The sequence below is a fragment of the Amblyraja radiata genome, chromosome 13 (assembly GCF_010909765.2).
Source record: "Amblyraja radiata isolate CabotCenter1 chromosome 13, sAmbRad1.1.pri, whole genome shotgun sequence".
NCBI classification, from domain to species: Eukaryota; Metazoa; Chordata; class Chondrichthyes; order Rajiformes; family Rajidae; genus Amblyraja; species Amblyraja radiata.
The window spans coordinates 30,724,197-30,743,096 of NC_045968.1; the positions used below are offsets into that span (position 1 = coordinate 30,724,197).

Consider the following 18,900-nt stretch of genomic DNA (forward strand, 5'->3'; position numbering starts at 1 on the left):
CTAAATAAAATGTGCTCTTTTGGTTCTCTGAAAATGTCTTCATTTCTTCGTGATCTATGTCACACTGACAAGCCAAATTAATGGCCATCCCTTGTTACCGCAAGGACGTTGAGTCAACTGTACCAACTGGATCCTTGCATTTCCATTTTTGTGCAAATTCTCTGAGGTGTTCTTTAGTAGAATGAAATTGGTGAGTAGATGTTTTTTGTCTCAGTCCCTGCAAGGGACCCTGAAGGCAGTGCCTGTTTTTGCAATGTGCTTGCTTTGTCATCTGAAAACAAAATACTGCAGCTGCTCAAAATATTTAGGATCTGCAGGAAGTGAGTTAATATTTCAGATGAAAGAATTTTCATTAGAAATCAGTTGTCTGATATTCTTATGAAATTAAACCGATGACCCCTCCTGCAAACTACCAGTGCATTTTTAACTGTCCAATCGTCTTGTCCTTCTCCGGTCCAGTTCTTATGGTGCAGCAAAGAAACAGCTTTAACAAAATTAAGCAGTAGCCTTCTGATCATGTGGTTATTCCTCCACCCACCTTTATTCATTTGCAACAGTTCGGGATGGTTGGCAACCTCCTCCATCATCTTAATTAGATTTTGCAGAATTACTGGCCTGATTCTATTTTTATTTATCCATTCACACCCAGGAGATCTCCTAAAATGGCCTCTCTACCCACGTTGGCATTTATTCCAGACCTCCCCCAACAATCTAGTAGTAGTAGTAGAAGTAGGCCCCTCTCGGTCATGACTGACCATGGGTGATGCATCCTAGTCGGATGCAAGCCTGGGCGATGTCATATGGAGGACAGGCTGTTGCCCATGCAGCACATCCCCCCCCTCTCCACGTTGCTGATCGATCCAAAGGAACAGCAGGGCCGTTACAGTTTGGCACCAGCGCCGTCACAGGAGCTGCCAGAGTGAGGTTATAGGCAACGACGAACTGCCTTAGGGGCTCCGACTCTGGTTCCCAACAATCTAAGCATGTCTCTTTTTCTAATCTACTTCTCCTTCAGCCTCATCATCTAAATTCAACGTTCTTGGACTGAAAGTAACTTAAATGAGTCAAGAGTCAAGAATGTTTTATTGTCATATGTCCCAGATAGAACAATGAAATTCTTATTTGCTGCAGCACAACAGAATATGTAAACATAGTACACTGTAAACAATATGATAAACGAGAGAAAATAAAGTTCAGTGTGTGTGCACGCACACACATACACACTGCTGAGACCACATCTGGAGTATTGTGTACAGTTTTGGTCTTCTAATTTGAGGAAGGACATCCTTGTGATTGAGGCAGTGCAGCGTAGGTTCACGAGAGTGATCCCTGGGATAGCAGGACTGTCGTATGGGGAAAGATTGAAAAGACTAGGCTTGTATTCACTGGAGTTTAGAAGGATGAGGGGGATCTTATAGAAACATAAATTATAAAAGGACTGGACAAGCTAAATACAGGAAATATGTTCCCAATGTGGGGCGAGTCCAGAACCAGGGGCCACTGACTTAGAATAAAGGGGAGGTCATTTAAGACTGAGGTGAGAAAAAACGTTTTCACCCAGAGAGTTGTGAATTTATGGAATTCCCTGGCACAGAGGGCAGTGGAGGCCAAGTCACTGGATGAATTAAAGAGAGAGATAGAGCTCTAGGGGCTGGTGGAGTCAAGGGATATGGGGAGAAGGCAGGCACGGGTTATTGATAAAGGACGATCAGCCATGATCACAATGAATGGCGGTGCTGGCTCGAAGAGCCGAATGGCCTCCTCCTGCAACTATTTTCTATGTTTCTATCTCCACTGAATAGGCCATCTATCTCGCATTATTAAGCGACAGATGGCACAATGGGCTAAGTGTTCGGCTGGCGACCGGAAGGTAGCCGGTTCGAATCCCGCTTGGAGTGCATACTGTCGTTGTGTCCTTGGGCAAGACACTTCACCCACCTTTGCCTGTGTGTGAATGTGTGTGAGTGATTGGTGGTGGTCGGAGGGGCCGTAGGCGCAGATTAGCAGCCACGCTTCCGTCAGTCTGCCCCAGGGCAGCTGTGGCTACAGAAGTAGCTCACCACCACCGAGGGTGACTGAGGAGTGTATGAATAATGCGATGTAAAGCGCCTTGAGTATTCTAGAAAGGCGCTATATAAATCCCATCCATTATTATTATTAAGCTCTGGTTCAGAATAGGATCCTTGTGGAACTCTGCTACCTGTTTCGTACATACACTTAGTCAACCTCACTGCAAGGGGTAGAATTGCGGTAATGGAAAAAGCAGACAGTCCCTTCACTTTTAGGCAGCAGGATCTTTTTACCAAAGGACTTTTAGGTTAGTTTAGACTTTTTTTAGAAATACAGTGTGGAACAGGTCCTTTGGCCCACCGATGTTCACAATGACCATCAAATCACCTGTTCACATTAGTTCTATGTTATTCCACTTTCTCATCCACTCCCCAGGGGCACTTTATAGCGTTCAATTAACCTACAACCCATAAATGTTTAGGATGTGGGAGGAAACCGAAACATCTGGAGGAAACCCGTGTGATCACAGGATGTGCATGCAAACTCCACATACAGCATTCAGATCGTGATTGTACCCGGGTCTCTGGCACTGTGATGCAGCAGGACTACCAGCTTCACCACACACACTGCTGCTGCCTTTTTTGCCCCAATCTGTTGTCCAAGAGCAATCTACAGTGCTTGAATTATGCTTGATCTAATGGAGTAACTCATTTAATACCATTTCTACTGATCAACAGCGGGATTAACCAACTCCAGCATATCATGTTGCTATATGCACAGAGTGTACGTTCGGATTTGACCATCTGGTCAATAGCCAACACAAACAGAAAATGATTCAGCACACATTAGAGTCCAGATGATCAGCGGACTGGTTAGTGCCCACATCATTCAGTTTTCTGTGCCACTGTTATTTAGAAAGACTTCAAGGATGACTCGTTTGACTGTGGCTAGTTTTTGCCAAGGCTCTTCATACTATTTTATCTGCAATGTATTGGGCAGTGAATAACAAAGCCCTTGCAACTACAAGGATGCTTACACCGATTACTAGTAGTATCTTAAAAGAGTATTTTCTCTCATCTAGAAAAGGAGCAAAAAAAAATGGTCTTGCACATCACCCAAAAAAAATGTAAACAAAAGATCCATTACACCAATACAGATAGGACTAACTCACAAAGCACTTGTACAAGACCCTGACACAAAACTTATTCCATCGATGGAGTGGTCCAAAACACTCGCTGTCTTGTGCATTACCTGGACTTGTGCATTATCAATGCCTATCCTTTGCTCTGGTTTATTCTTCAGAAAATTGACCTTTGAACCAATGTAAAAGCACAGTCAATTGTATTCAGTACTTGTTAGTCCTGTTAGTATTTTGTGTTATGGTGGTTTCTCGTGGTGAGTGTGTCTTGACTCCTAATCTGCAGTTTTGAGTGGAAGAAACTAATGGCTGGTTGATGGGATTTAACAGAAACCATCAGAAGCTCAAGAATGTCTTGCATAATTGGTACTGGATCCTTCTATACTATTGAAATTACTTTTCACAGTGTTTTTGGCACTTAGATGGTTCTGATCCATGATTATACTTAGATAAGTAAGTTTAAAAGCCAATTTTCTCGAGGATCAAAACACCAGGGTCTGCCTGGAAAAAAGACTGTTCACCTTATTTATGCCGCCCTTGATTTTATGTATCACCCATCAGCCTCTTGTGCTCAGGTTAAAGCAGCAAACAGGAACTCCAGCAGGCCTTAGCAGACAGAGGGCAAGTGTTTGGCAAAACATTTGTCTATTTCACTTGGGTAGTCTAAAACCAAAAGATATGAGCATTGAATTTCAAGTCCCTCATTCTGTCTCCTGCCCTGGGGTGCATACATTTCTCCAACCATCTCCCATCACCTTAGGCACTCTGCTCCTTTCCTCTCCTCCAATCATCTCCCATCCCCAAGTCCCATATTTTCCTTTTCACCCCCTCTTTCCCCTCCCCCTATCTCCTTCCACCCTTATTCTTCTCTCTGTATTTGCTCCTCCTTTTCTTATCAGATACCCTTTATCTCACTTTCACCTCTAGCCTTTGTAAGCTATTCCAACCATCTGCTAATCACCCCCCTTACCTATATCCACATATCACTTGCTAGGTTTTACCCCACCCCCACGTTTTCCAGCTTTTCCCCCCCTACACCATCAGTCTGAAGTAGGGTCCTGATCCAAAACATAATCTGTCAATTCCCTCCAGATGTGGCCTAAGTTCTTCCAGCATTTTGATTTTAACTTAAATATATTACTTTGTTGTTCGCTAAATTGAATTACATCCACCCTTTCACTATCCTCCTTCAGGTTTAATCACACCTAAGTTTTGTGTAGTTTGCAGATTTATACAATACCAAACTCTGTGAAACATGGTGTCAGCATCCACCTCTGCAACTGGATCCTCGACTTCCTGACCAACTGACCACAATCAGTGAGGATAAGTAACAAATCATCCTCTAGGATAATTTTCACAAGGCCCCACAGGGATGCGTTCTCAGCCCCCTTCTTTACTCCTTATACACTCATACCCTAATACCGTTCTTTACTCCTTATACACTCATGACTGTGACCAAATACCAATCCAACTCAATTTACAAACTTGCAGACAACATCACCATAAGGGGCTGGATATCATATAACGATGAGATATAGTACACACAGGAGATTGAGAACCTTGTAACCTGGTGCCAAGGGAACAATCTCTCCCTCAATGTCAGTAAGACAAAGGAGATTGTGATTGACTTCAGGAAGCGACGCAGTACACACACCATGGTATACATTGATGGCGCCAAAGTAGAAATGGTCAAAAGCTTCATGTTCCTAGGAATAAATATCACCAGCAATTTGCCCTGGATCGGCCACATCGAAGATATAGCCAAGAAACCATATCAACGCCTCTACCTCCTTAGAAGACTTAGGAAGTCCGCCCCAGCAACCTTGATCAACTTCTACAGATGTGCCGTAGAAAGCAATTTATTGGAATGCCTAGTTTAAGAACAGTTCCATCCAAGGCAGCTAGAAATTGCAGAGAGTTGTGGACGTAGCCCAGACCATCATGCAAACCAACTTCCCTTCCATTGACTCCATCTACACTTCACAATGCCTTGGCATGGCTACCGGCATAATCAAAGACCAGTTTTACCCTACTCACTTCCACTTCTTCACTCTCCCATCAGGCGAGAGGTACAGAGGTGTGAAAAAATATACCTGCAGACTCAGGGACAGTCCTCTCATCAGCTAGAGTGTGGTCCTTACCTCTCATCTATCTTAATGGAGACATTTGAACCATCTTTAATGGACAGTGCACAGTCCGTTATCTGTGCACTGTGGAGGCTTGATTGTAATCATTTATAGTATTTTTCCTGTCAGGATAGCACCCAAACAAATGTTTTTCACTGTACCACAATACATAGAAACATAGAAAATAGGTGCAGGAGGAGGCCATTCGGCCCTTCGAGCCAGCACCGCCATTCATGGTGGTCATGGCTGATCGTCCCCTATCAATAACCCGTGCCTGCCTTCTCCCCATATCCCTTGACTCCACTAGCCCCTAGAGCTCTATCTAACTCTCTCTAAAATCCATCCAGCGACTTGGCCTCCACTGCCCTTTGTGGCAGGGAATTCCATAAATTCACAACTCTCTGGGTGAAAACGTTTTTTCTCACCTCAGTCTTAAATGACCTCCCCTTTATTCTAAGACTGTGGCCCCTGGTTCTGGACTCGCCCAACATTGGGAGCATTTTTCCTGCATCTAGCTTGTCCAGTCCTTTTATAATTTTATATGTTTCTATAAGATCGCCCCTCATCCTTCTAAACTCCAGTGAATACAAGCCTAGTCTTTTCAATCTTTCCTCATATGACAGTCCCGCCATCCCAGGGATCAATCTCGTGAACCTACGCTGCACTGCCTCAATCACAAGGATGTCCTTCCTCAAATTAGACCAAAACTGTACACAATACTCCAGATGTGGTCTCACCAGAGCCCTACACAACTGCAGAAGAACCTCTTTACTCCTATACTGAAATCCTCTTGTTATGAAGGCCAACATTCCATTAGCTTTCTTCACTGCCTGCTGTACCTGTAAGCCAACTTTCAGTGACCGGTGTACAAGGACGCCCAGGTCTCGCTGCACCTCCCCCTTACCTAACCTAACCCCATTGTGATAATAATCTGCCCCCTTGTTTTTGCCGCCAAAGTGGATAACCTCACATTTATCTATATTATACTGCATCTGCCACGCATCTGCCCACTCACTCAACCTGTCCAGGTCACCTTGCAACCTCCTAACATCCTCTTCACAGTTCACACTGCCACCCAGCTTTGAGTCATCCGCAAACTTGCTAGTGTTGCTCCTAATTCCCTGTTCCAAATCATTAATATATATGGTAAACAGTTGCGGCCCCATCACCGAGCCTTCCGGCACTCCACTCGCCACTGGCTGCCATTCTGAAAAGGACCCGTTCACTCCTACTCTTTGCTTCTGGTCTTCCAACCAATTTTCTATCCATGTCAACACCCTACCCACAATACCATGTGCTCAAATTTTAGTCACCAGTCTCCCGTGCGGGACCTTATCAAAGGCTTTCTGAAAGTCTAGATACACTACATCCACATGACAATAATAAACTAAACAAGTCCGCCAAAGACATATGCAAATGTGAGTAAGACCCCGCGTGATCTGCATGATCTTGGACAATTTAGACAAAATTGTGAAAAAATAACATCCATATTTTGTTAAATGCAGAAATCTTTAACGTTTATTTTTGGAGCAAGGGGCTTTGTCGATTTATGAATGTAAAATAAATTGAGTGACATGAGGATATTGGCAGTAAAATGGTGTACAGTAGCAATGTTACAAGATTTTGAGATTTAAAAAATCAAGTCTTTAATTTATCCCATCAGATAAAGCATAAAAAGAAGTTTAATTTGACACCTAATTCACTTTCATATCTTCAGTATTAAAAAAGTTATGGCCATTTTCATACTCGAAAATTGGCATCTTGTTCCCTATCGCTTTTTCATTGACTTAACACAAAAGCTGTGATCGAGAACATTTAAAAAACGATAACTTTCTTAAAATTTAAGAGAACTGAAAGAAATTTTCAGTTATTATAGATTGAAGCATTCTGAAACAAATATGAAACAATCTTACTTAGATGACTTGAAATTAAAGCATATAATTAGTTAATTACCCAATTGTAGCTAATTACAAAATTCAATTACTAGATCTAAACATCTATCCATTTCTTAAGAATAGACTAACATTTTTAAATAGCCTAAGTGTCCAAATAACATTCACACAAGAATTCAGAATATAACATAATTTTTAAATCTCATTGTCATGGGTTTATAGGCCAAATGGAAGGAATTTAATGTTTAATACCTACATTCTGTGGCAGAGAATTCCAGAGATTCATCACTCTCTGTGTAAAAAATGTTTTTCTCATCTCAGTCCTAAAAGATTTTCACTTTCTCCATAAACTGTGACCCCTTGTTCTGGACTTCCCCAACAATATATTTATTGGGATTCCAGGTGAGACAGTGGTTCACATGCACCTTCTCTAACCTCATTTACTGCATTCGGTGTTCCTGATATGGCTTTTTATATATTGGCGAAACCAAGCTTACTCCTGGCGACCGCTTTGCCCAACACTTGCGCTAGCTAAACCAAGGCCTACTGGATCTCTCGGTGGCTCACTATTTTAGCTCCCATTCCCATTCTCATACTGACCTTTCGGTCCTGGGCCTCTTCCAATGTCAGAGTGAGGCCACACACAAACTGGAAGAACAGCACTTCATATTCTGCTTGGGTAACTTACAATCCATCAGTATGAACATTGAATTCTCCAATTTTAGGTAACTACCCACAAATATCCCCCTTTCCTCTCTCCTTTCACAAAATGCTGGAGTAACTCAGTGGGACAAGCAGCATCTCTGGAGACGAATGGGTGATGTTTCGGGGCGAGACCCTTCTTCAGACTGAGTCAGAGGAGAGGGAAACTGGAGATATAGATGGGTGCAAAGAGAACGTAAGGTGTGAAAACGATAGAACAAAGCAGACAATGATCAAGGAAATGTAGAATGGTCATTGTTGGCTGAAGGGAAGATGACAACAAGGCATACAAACAGTAAAATTAATCAGTGAAGCTAGTGGGAGAACTAGGGTGGGGGAGGGACGGAGAGAGGGAAAGCAAGGGTTACTAGAATTTTGAGAAATCGATATACTGCTGGGTTGTAAGCTGCTCAAGTGAAATATGAGGTGCTGTTCGTCCAATTTGCATTTGGCCTCAATGTCTTTCATTCATTTGTTTTATATCTCTCTATATCACTGTCTTTATATATAGTTTCCCTTTCCCCTGACACTCGGTCTGAAGAAAGGTCTCAACCTGAAACGTCACCTATTCCTTTTCTCCAGAGATGCTGCCTGACCCATTGATTTACAGTTTTTTGTGTCTACGGTTTAAACCAGCATCTGCAGTTCCTTCCCACACTAAAGGTCACAATCTCAACATGAACTCTCTTTTGATCTGCCTGTAGATGCTTCTTAACCTTCTGAGTATTACCAGCATTCTTCGTTTTGGGATGTCTGATATATGCAGTGGTTTGTTTCTCAAGGTTCTGGCAATTTCATCCTTTTTTAGCTATTTTACTTTTTTTAAATTTTCATCTGCTACACAGGGTCACCTGCATTTGACAAGTTTAAACCATCATCACTACCATACTATAGATAGACACGAAATGCTGGAGTAACTCCATGGGACAGGCAGCATCTCTGGATAAAAGGAATGGGTGACTTTTCACGTCGAGCCTCTTCTTCAGACAGGTCTTGGCCCGAAACATCACCAATTACTTCTATCCAGAACTGCTGCCTATCCTGCTGAGTTACTCCAGCATTTTGTGTCTATCTTCGGTCTAAACCAGCATCTACAGTTCCTTCCTACAACATCACTATCCTACTTGAGTCATTCTGTCTCTTGATCACCTCGGTAATTTATAACATGTTGGAGTTCCAGTTCTCTCTCCATGAGTGGTATCTGGCAATATTTTCAGCATTAACTGTTAACTTAGTCCCCCTGGTCCTCACCTTCCACCCCATCAGCCGTTGCATACAGCACATAATCCTCCGACATTATCGCCACCTCCAATGGGATCCCACCACTAGCCACATCTTCCCATCTCCACCCCTTTCCGCTTTCCAGATACACCGTTCCCTCCGCAACTCCCTGGTTAACTCGTCCCTTCCCACCCAAACCACCTCCTCCCCAGGTACTTTCCCCTGCAACTGCAGGAGATGCAACACCTGTCCCTATACCTCCCCCCTCGACTCTGTTCAAGGACCCAGACAGTCTTTTCAGGTGAGGCAGAGGTTCACTTGCACCTCCTCCAACCTCATCTACTGTATCCGCTGTTCCAGGTGTGGACTCCTATATATATTGGCGAGACCAAGAGTAGGCTCGACGATTGTTTTGCTGAACACCTCCGCTCAGTCCGCGGAAACCTACCTGATCTCCCGGTTGCTAAACTCATTTAACTCCCCTTCCCATTCCTAAACTGACCTTTCTGTCCTGGGCATCCTCCATTGTCAGAGTGAGGCTCAACGCTAATTGGAGGAACAGCACATCATATTTTGCTTGGCAGCTTATAGAATAGAATAGAATAGAATAGAATTACCTTTATTGTCATTCAGACCTTACGGTCTGAACGAAATTTCGTGCCTGCAGTCATACATACAATAATTCAATAATAAACAACAACAAACACAATTTTAACATCCACCACAGTGAGTCCTCCAAACACCGCCTCACTGTGGTGGAGGCAAAAATCTCAATGTCTTATACCCCAGTGGTATGAACATTTACTTCTCTAACTTCAGGTAACCCTTGTTTTCCCCCTCTCTCCATCCCTCCCCAGTTGACCAGTCTGACTGTCTCTCAGTACATTTTATCTCTATTTGCTTTGTTGTTGCCTTCTCCCAGCCAACAATGATCTATTCTACATTGCCCTTGAACTACATCCCCTTTGCCCTGTTTTCGCACATCTTACACTTCCTTATCTATGTATCTCCTTCTCCACTGACATCAGTCTGAAGAAGAGTCTCGACCCAAAATATCACCCATTCCTTATCTCCAGAGATGCTGCCTGTCTCGCTGAGTTACTCCAGCATTTTGTTCGTATCTTCGGTTAAACCAGCATCTGCAGTTCCTTCCGACACTTCCTTCTGATCACGTGTTAAAATTGAGATTTTGCAAGTGCAATGTGAAGTGCTCCAAGATTAGATGTTGTATTCCCTCTGTTTACTTCTAATTTGTCAAAAAAAAAATGTTTTAATAAGCTCTGTGGTCGACAATGTAAGCCGATGAACTACCTCCAGAAAGGTTTATTTTGCTTTCATGTTATTAGTATAATTTTTTAATGGAATGTGGTTATTTAAATTGTTGTTAATTACTGATTAGAAGGGGAATATTAAATAGAATGTCAGACATTGCAGTCAAAACATTTTACTGCAAATACCATTATAGTTTGTGTCTACTAAATTGAGGTTGTTAATGTTGAGCGGTAATTGCTGTATCTGTTAAGCCATCCATCCTGGACAATGTCTCATTAAAGAGAATAACAGCACAGAAGTCTGTAATTTGAGTAGTGAGTGAAAGAGATCTGAGCAATGCATTCCTAGCCTTCAGGTGCAGGAGCTATCAATTTACTATCATCCGAAGGACAGTGATCCAGGTTTCTGTTGTGAATTTCATGATATCAACATGATGAATAGGATTTTACAAACAATGGAAGTGTAAGTTCTGGCTAATATTTGTGGTTCTATTTAGTTATTTTTAAAGAGTCAAAGCAGGGAACAGCCTGGTGTTACATTGTGCAGTTTAAAAGGATTTTGAATTGGTGCTCCGGAGATTCATGTCGTATTCAAAGACATAACGTATCCTTAATAGCGCAGTACATGTGGGCCAGATGAATGATGAATCTATATTGTGATCTACATGTCCCTTACATAGACCTTCTGGGGCTTCTGAGACAGCAGAATCAGAGGATGCTGCATGTGAAGATGGTGGTGTGTGTGTGTGGGGGGGAGTGTTGTAAAATTCAAAACTAATCTGCAAATTCAATATTTCTGTTGCCCTCCATTGGAAGATGTCTACGTTTCACAAAAACGATATATGTAAAAGGACAAATATAATAACTCAACTGGGAGGGTGGTTACCTAGTGCTGTATAACAATCAATTTAGTATGCATTTCCTCTCAGTGAAACACTTGCTTTTACTGACATTGTTGCTCTGTTTATTCAACCTCAGTTCAAATTTCTTGCAACTGGCTTGTATATAGAAACCTAGTAGAAGAAATTTGAACTGATACAATAATAGAAAATGCTGTAAACATTCGGCAGAACAGGCAGCCTGAGCTATCGAATATTTCTTGCATTTTCTGCTTTCATTGCAGATTTCCATCATTTGCAGTTTATTGACTTTTATTTCTGGAGCAGATTAAAATTTGTAGACAAATTCAATTGCAAATTAATTTCTAAAAAAAGGATAATGTGAACTATTCAAATCAAGAACTTTACTCAAATTGTTCCTTTGTCACGTTTTCATTTTAGTTTGTTGATGAATACATCCTAATAAAATCTGAGAAAATTATTTATTATATTCATTCGGAAGGTTTTTAAGGTTTTATTGAAGAAGTCTCCTGGGGATAGAATTTTCTTGTATTTATAAAAGCATGGGCTTTGTAGGGATAGTCAACATGGCCTAATGTGGAGGTAGTTGTGACTTACGAATGTGGTTGAGGTTTTTGAGCAGATGATGAAAATGAATAATTCAGGTAGGGCATTGGATGGTGTCTACATGGATTTTAATTCTTTAAAATAAACTCGTGGAATATTTTATATTCACCTGAGAAAACAGACCTGATCGAACGTGGGCAGCACAGTTGCTCGTGGAGCTGCTGACTCAAAGCTCAGCGACCTAAGTTCGATAGTCGACCTCCAGTGCTGTCTGTGGAGTTTGCTGCCCTTATGAGCTCTGGTTTTCGTCCAGGTGCTCTTTTTTTCACAATATCATTAAAGCTTGGTCAGTTAATAATTGGCCATTGTAAATGCCCTGAATGTAGGTGGAGGGTTGCAAGGCTCTCACTTAACTTTTTTTCCCCTGTTGCCAGCCGGGCAACCTCGGCAGCTTTTTAGGTTGCCAAATGACAGTTTAGGTGGTCATTTAAGACGGCTTGCATGACGCTTGCGATAATGTGCTCGGACGAAGTGCGTAGTTACCAGCCGGAATTATAGTCAATAAAGCATTCACATATTATTTCTGCTTCAAATAAAGTCGCAAACTAAACATATTCACCAATCAAGACATGATATATACCACAATAACATGCAGCCAAATTATAATACAGTTTCTCAACTCTTTTTACATGTTGCAATTAATGCAATTTCTATTATCTCTTTCCACTTCCAAACAAAAATCTGCTTGGATTATTCAGCGTAAAGATCAACCTCGGTGAGATCAAGTGCAGGCTTGGCGATCGCTTCGCACAACACCTCCACTCAGTTCGCAATAACCAACCTGATCTCCCGGTGGCTCAGCACTTCAACTCCCCCTCCCATTCAGATTCAGATTCAATCTTAATTGTCATTGTGCAGTGTACAGTACAGAGACAACAAAATGCAGTTAGCATCTCCCCAGAAGAGCGAACATAGAATAATGAGCAATAAATATATATACGTACATACAGTAGTAGTAGTGCAATTTTTCTGGGGGAAGGAGTGTCCGGGGTGGGGGGGGTGACTGGCAATCACCAAGGTGCAGAGTTCAGTAATGTAACAGCCGAATCCGACCTTTCTGTCCTGGGCCTCCTCCATGGCCAGAGTGAGGTACACCGCAAATTGGAGGAACAGCACCTCATATTTTGCTTGGGTAGTTTACACCCCAGCGGTATGAACATTGGATTCTCCAATTTCAGGTAGTCCTTGCTTTCTCCCTCCTTCCCCTCCCATTCCCAGCTCTCGCACAGCCTACTGTCTTCGCCTCTTCCTTTCTTTTTCCCGCACCCCCACCCCTCCCGACATCAGTCTGAAGAAGGGTCTCGACCCGAAACATCGCCTATTCCTTCGTTGCATAGATGCTGCCTCACCCGCTGATTTTCTCCAGCTTTATCTACCAACGGGATCCCACCACTGGCCACATCTTTCCATCTCCTCCCCTGTCGGCTTTCTGCAGAGACCGCTCCCTCCGTAACTCCCTCCGTAACTCCCTGGTCAAATCGTTCCTTCCCACCCAAACCACGCCCTCTCCTGGCACTTTCTGCTCTGTGAAATGATGCAGATCATGCAGCTATCACCGCACGGTGCACGTGGAACTGTGGGATACAGGGCACATGTACTCCCAGTGCTGCACAGCTCCAGGTGCTCTGCAACTGGCTGCTCCCTGTGCCAGTGCCCCTCTCTGAGCCCGTGTTGCACTGCTTTGGGTGTCCTGTGTCTCTCTTTACCCCCAAATTTCTCTTCATTGAGACTTCTTTCAATAGACCCCTGATCCTAGCTGTATCATTTTATTTCTAATTTTCCATTTTGCATCTTGTTACCTGTTCACTCCCTACCAAGCCAATAGATATTTTTAAAGCAGAAATAGATGGATAGATTCTTGATTAATATTGGTGTCAAGGGTTATGGGGAGAAGGCAGGACAATGGGGATAGGAGGAAGAGATAGCGAATAGACCTGATGGTCCGAATGGCCTAATTCTGCTCCGATCACTTATGACCTCATTACCATATGATTTTTCTGTATAGTTTTGTGATAGCCTGTGAAAGTTTTTTACCACTGTAATCCTCCTGATGTTTTCTTTGCTGATATAGTGTCCCTCGTCCTCGATGCCATCATAATGTGATCCCTTTCATTCAGGCTTTATCTTTTCGGACCCATCATCCATGGCTTTAATACCTCATTCAAGTTACAAATAAAATAAGAAACTGGCAAACCAGTGTCATGTTTTGTGATTATAACATGTATTACTGTGTTCAGGTAGGAAAGTTTGACAACCCGGCAATAGAATTGAAAAATTGTCTTTGATTGATATTGTCTTTATATGATGTCATTCCTTTGCAGCTACTCTAACATACGATACTTTGAGGTTTGGCGATTTTGAAGACTTTCCGGAAACAAAAGAACCAGTTTGGATTTTAGGAACCAAGTACAGTGCAATCACAGGTAGGATAAAGATTGGGGAAGTTGTTTGCAAGTAGCCAGGTAGAGGAGTTGTTAGGAGCTGGTTTGTTTTTAGCAGTAGGCTAGGAGGGTTTCTGCTGATTATCTCTTAAGCATAGGGATTTTTGTTGGAAATTAAGTAGATGCTGGATGAGAGTAACTGTGTTAGAACGTTCTTATGACACTCTAATCATCAAAGGATTTCAGTCAGGCATTGAAACTTTTCCCTTTTCAAGCAGTTATTTAAAGGGGGAAAGTATTGATCAGAACTTAACTGTTGTATTTTTTTTTGTATGGCAACCTGAATTTGATTCATTGAAATATTTGGAATGGCTCTGCGCAGCCATCTGAATTTAGGCAACAACTAATCTGCAGGTTTTTCTGATCAATTATTCCAAATGTTTTCATTCTTCATGGCAAAGGAAGTTTTATTGATATCTGTTCATTTTAAATTTTACTCCTAGACCAAGAATATATCTCAGATTAAATGTATTAGCCATTGAGAATTCCAAAAGATTCAAAAAAAATAATACTGATCTCAATCCAGAATTAACATCTGTCTATCCAGAGTATATTTGCCCTGATTCAAAATTCACTCATCAGTTCCATGATAGTAACAATAGTTAAAAGTGATAGAAGTAGTTGGCACACATGTTTTGTTGAGATATCCCTCTTCCAGGCATGTGCCATGAGTAATTACTCAGGGTAGGCAGTCAGTCGGCTGTTAAAAAAAAAATCTTAAACCGCGCATGCGCAGATTGTTCTCTCCGTAAAAATAAAAAATAAAAATAAAGAAAGTAACAATTCAATTTGCCCAAGGCTTCCAAATCTCCTTCATTCTGAATTACTGAATGGGTGGGGGGTGGAGGGTGACGGCAGGTGGATAGATGGTGGGAAAATCGGGAGCACACCGGTACAAGTTGAATCAGTTGTGATCTTATTGAATGACAATAATGAATGAATGAATGAATAAGTTTATACTAATTCAAGGGACCAATTCGGGGGAGAGCTCCTTTCACAGCGTGTGGAGAGTCTGGCCAGGGGTAAAGTTGCGGAGAGGGCAGGAGCATTGAGAAGGAGGGGGTCGGGGATCATGTCAGTAACTCACTCACCGCTGCCGTGGCGCTCCGGGCGCGGAGGCACCGCATTGCGGCCGGGGAGGGAGGCAGCTCGGGTGGCTGCGAGCGGCTGCCTGGCCCGCACTTCAGCACCTTATGCCGGCCCGCTCATCTCTGGCAGTGCTCTCCGTCTGAACATCTCTCACCTGCCGCAAATCCTTAAATTCCCACAGCCGAGTAACCTCAATTGGTCCCTTGATTGCGCTGTCAGAATTTAAGGATTTGCAGGAAGCGGCTGACATGAGTGAGGCCGGCGAGCGGCACGAGAGTGGTTTTCAGACGGAGAGCACTGCCAGAGGTGAGTGGGGGCCGGCAGAAGGAGCTGTCCGGTCCCGGCGGCCGCTCACAACCACCCGAGCTACTTCTCCCCCCCGGCCACAATGCGGTGGTTCCGCGCCCGGAGCGTCGCAAGTGGGTTACTGGCATGATCCCTGACCCCCTCCTTCTCAACACTCCAGCCCTCCCCGCAACTTTACCCCGGGCCACTCCCCATACGCTGTGAAAGGAGCTCTTCTCCCCACCCCGGGAAATACGGTATTTAAAAACAAATACTGTAGCACCAAGAAATGTATTTACCACATTATCGGTATACAAACTCCATTCTTCTCTCTTTGTTTCCTAAGATACTCATACAATCTATGTTTGAAAAACCCGCCAAGAAACTTGTGCTGCGCATGCGCAGTACTGCAAAGGCAGAATTTCAGCTGCCTTCAGCTCTCCCTGTCATTGACGGCTTGAAGCATCGTCGACGGCACGTGGGCTGCACAGACCTTCGCGTGTTGCAAGTACTGCAGATTAAAGGCACGGAGAATTATACCTACCTAGGAGATCGATATCTTAGATAGGCATAATTCTCCCATGCCGTTACTATTTATATTTAATAATTACCATTTTATAATTGTAGTCAGGGTAGGCAGTGCCTACCTTGCCTACCCTGACGGCACGTGCCTGCCCTCTCCACACTCAGGGCATCCTGCAACATCTTATCTGGTATTGCAATCATGCAAAATGGGATTGACTTGGAATAGAACTGGCAACTCAAAACGGAGCATCCAGGAGAGGTCGTGGCCCATCAGCAGCCCTAGAAATGTACATCACAAGTATGACTTTTTGGCTTGGGATATCCCTCATTCTGCCTTTACTATTAAGCCAGGAAATCAATCCTAATTCAATGACAAATGTAGAAAGGCATGACAGGGGCAGCACCAAGGGAGCATAGCTAAAAATGAAGGTGTATCAGTACACTGCGGATGGCTCAATTGTAATCATGTATTGTCTTTCTGCTGACTGGTTAGCATGCAACAAAATCTTTTCATTGTACTTCGGTACACAATATGTGACACTCAACTCAACTGTAACACAGGATCAGGTCCACGCTAATCAAAGATAAAGAACAGCATACAATAGGCAGAGTTGAGAAATGTTGGAACCATTTGATCAGATTGAAGCATTGCTCTCCTGTCACGTTTAGCCATGAATGGTGGCAGGCAATAAAACAGGAGGGAGCATCACCCTCAACATTGCCCAGAATGTTGATGCTAAAAACAATCAATTTGGCTGGAGACCGGCTTCTGAATTGATGACAATCTTGGGGAAGTGGATATGGATCACCTATTCAGCTCTTCTGGCTGAACATGGCTGAATAAGATTCAGCCAGAAGTACCAAATAAATAATTCATCTCAGCTTCCACTTGAGATCCCCATTGGTATTGATCATAGCTTCAACTTGGAACAAATTGCTAAATATCCTTGTAATTGGTACTATTCTATCATCAACAAACATAAAACAAGGTATATTGTAATGCATTGGACACAGAAGGAGTCGACTTGATGCATGGTGACTGAAATGCTGAAAATTTGAACTGTAAGTCTAGCCATTCCTCTAGTAAAGATGTCCTGGTATAGTTACAGCACAAATATTCACCCGACAGAGAAAATAATTGTCTAACAATGTCATGTCAATGAATTTAACAATGTCAAATTATCATCCCTGTTCTCAAGGTCATCGGTCACTAAAAGTGCGATTGAGCCATATTAATAACCTGAAGTTCAGATTGACTTTTACTCGAATCACAGAGCTCCAGACCCCTCTAAAGTAGGGTGGACCTAATACACAAAAGGACATGTATTCCATAGGTGCAGTCAGAGTGATATTGAGGCAATATTTGAGCAAGTTTGGCATCAGAGAACTGTAGCAAAATTGGTTAGTGCAATTCATGCTAAATCTCCATGTGCTGGCATCATACCTAGCATACACAAACCGTTCTACTGACCTGACCTAAGACCATTTGGCTGCAAGGTCTAAATAAAGCTTGTGCAATGCCAGCAAATGGTATTCGAGCACCAATTGGAGTCTGTAGCCTGAAAGGCTTGATGGAGGGTCCCCACCCGTGGGCCATGCATTTTTCAGAATGGGAGCAAATCTTTCATTTTGTAGTGACTTGGAATTTTCTCCAAACTTCTCACAGTTCAGCTAACTTCCAAATCCTTGGATTCCAGATCAAATCCCAGTTCTCAGCTGCAACAGGACAAGACACGAGGAGTTCCACAGCGCATTTTCCTTAGTTCAACTATCTTCATTTGTTTAATCAATGACCTTCACTCCATCATGAGGACAGAAGTGGGAATGTTTCCTAATAATGGCATGTTTAGTTTGGAGATACAGTGTGAAAACGGGCCCTTCAGCCCATTGAATCCGCACAGACCAACAATCCCCCGTACATTACTTCTATCCTATACACTAGGGAGAATTTTACAGAAGCCAATTAACTGACAAACCTGCACATCTCTGGAATGTAGGAGGAAACCGGAGCACCCGGATAAAACCCACGTGGTCACAGGGAGAATTTACAAACTCCGTACAGACAGCACCAGAGGTCAGGATCAAACCCAGGTCTCTGGCACTGTAAAACAGCAACTCTACTGCTGTGTCACTGTGCTGAGCTCTGTGTTCATTTTCACTTTCATCTCAAATACTGAAACAATTTGTGCTTGGCTGCAGTGTGAATAACGTTCAGGTTTTGATTGATCAATAGCATGAATGCCTTGTAAATGCTGGGCAGTATTGGCTAAGCAGTTTCTCCTGACATTTTATTTAGTTATATTAATGTTTCATATATACAGCATCAGCTTCCAATGGGTCACCACTTAAATGTCTAGCCACATAAATGTAAAGGTAACAAGTGAATGTCAGGCAATAAATATTAACAATGCTTCCCAAAGACCCTTCACTGTACAAAAGACAAATCTGGGATATGGTGGAATAATCTTCAGCTGCAATTACAGTAAACACTATTCAGGAGAAATAGATTGTTTCATCAACACCTTAAACATTGATTTTTTCGAGCACCAAAACCATCATGGTTGCAGCATGTACTAAATGCACAGCAATGATCCATTAATCCATTGTAATTGCAAGTTACAAGTATAAAGACTTGACTATATATTGCCACTCTTTCATTGTTGCTTTGTCAAATTATTTAAGTTCCTCCCTGGAAACATTGCACAGGAATGATTCACTAATCGATGGCGGTGTG

At 42.6% G+C, this 18,900-nt stretch overlaps 1 protein-coding gene across 1 annotated transcript in view; it reads left to right on the forward strand.

The window, feature by feature from the left end:
• The window catches only part of atg4b (autophagy related 4B cysteine peptidase), a 44,509-nt gene that overhangs the window by 1,114 nt on the left and 24,495 nt on the right, over positions 1 to 18,900 (forward strand). Inside the window, exon 2 of the mRNA XM_033031631.1 lies at positions 14,148 to 14,249. Within this exon, the coding sequence (XP_032887522.1) occupies positions 14,148 to 14,249 (102 nt within the window). The remainder of the gene's footprint in view (positions 1 to 14,147; positions 14,250 to 18,900) is intronic.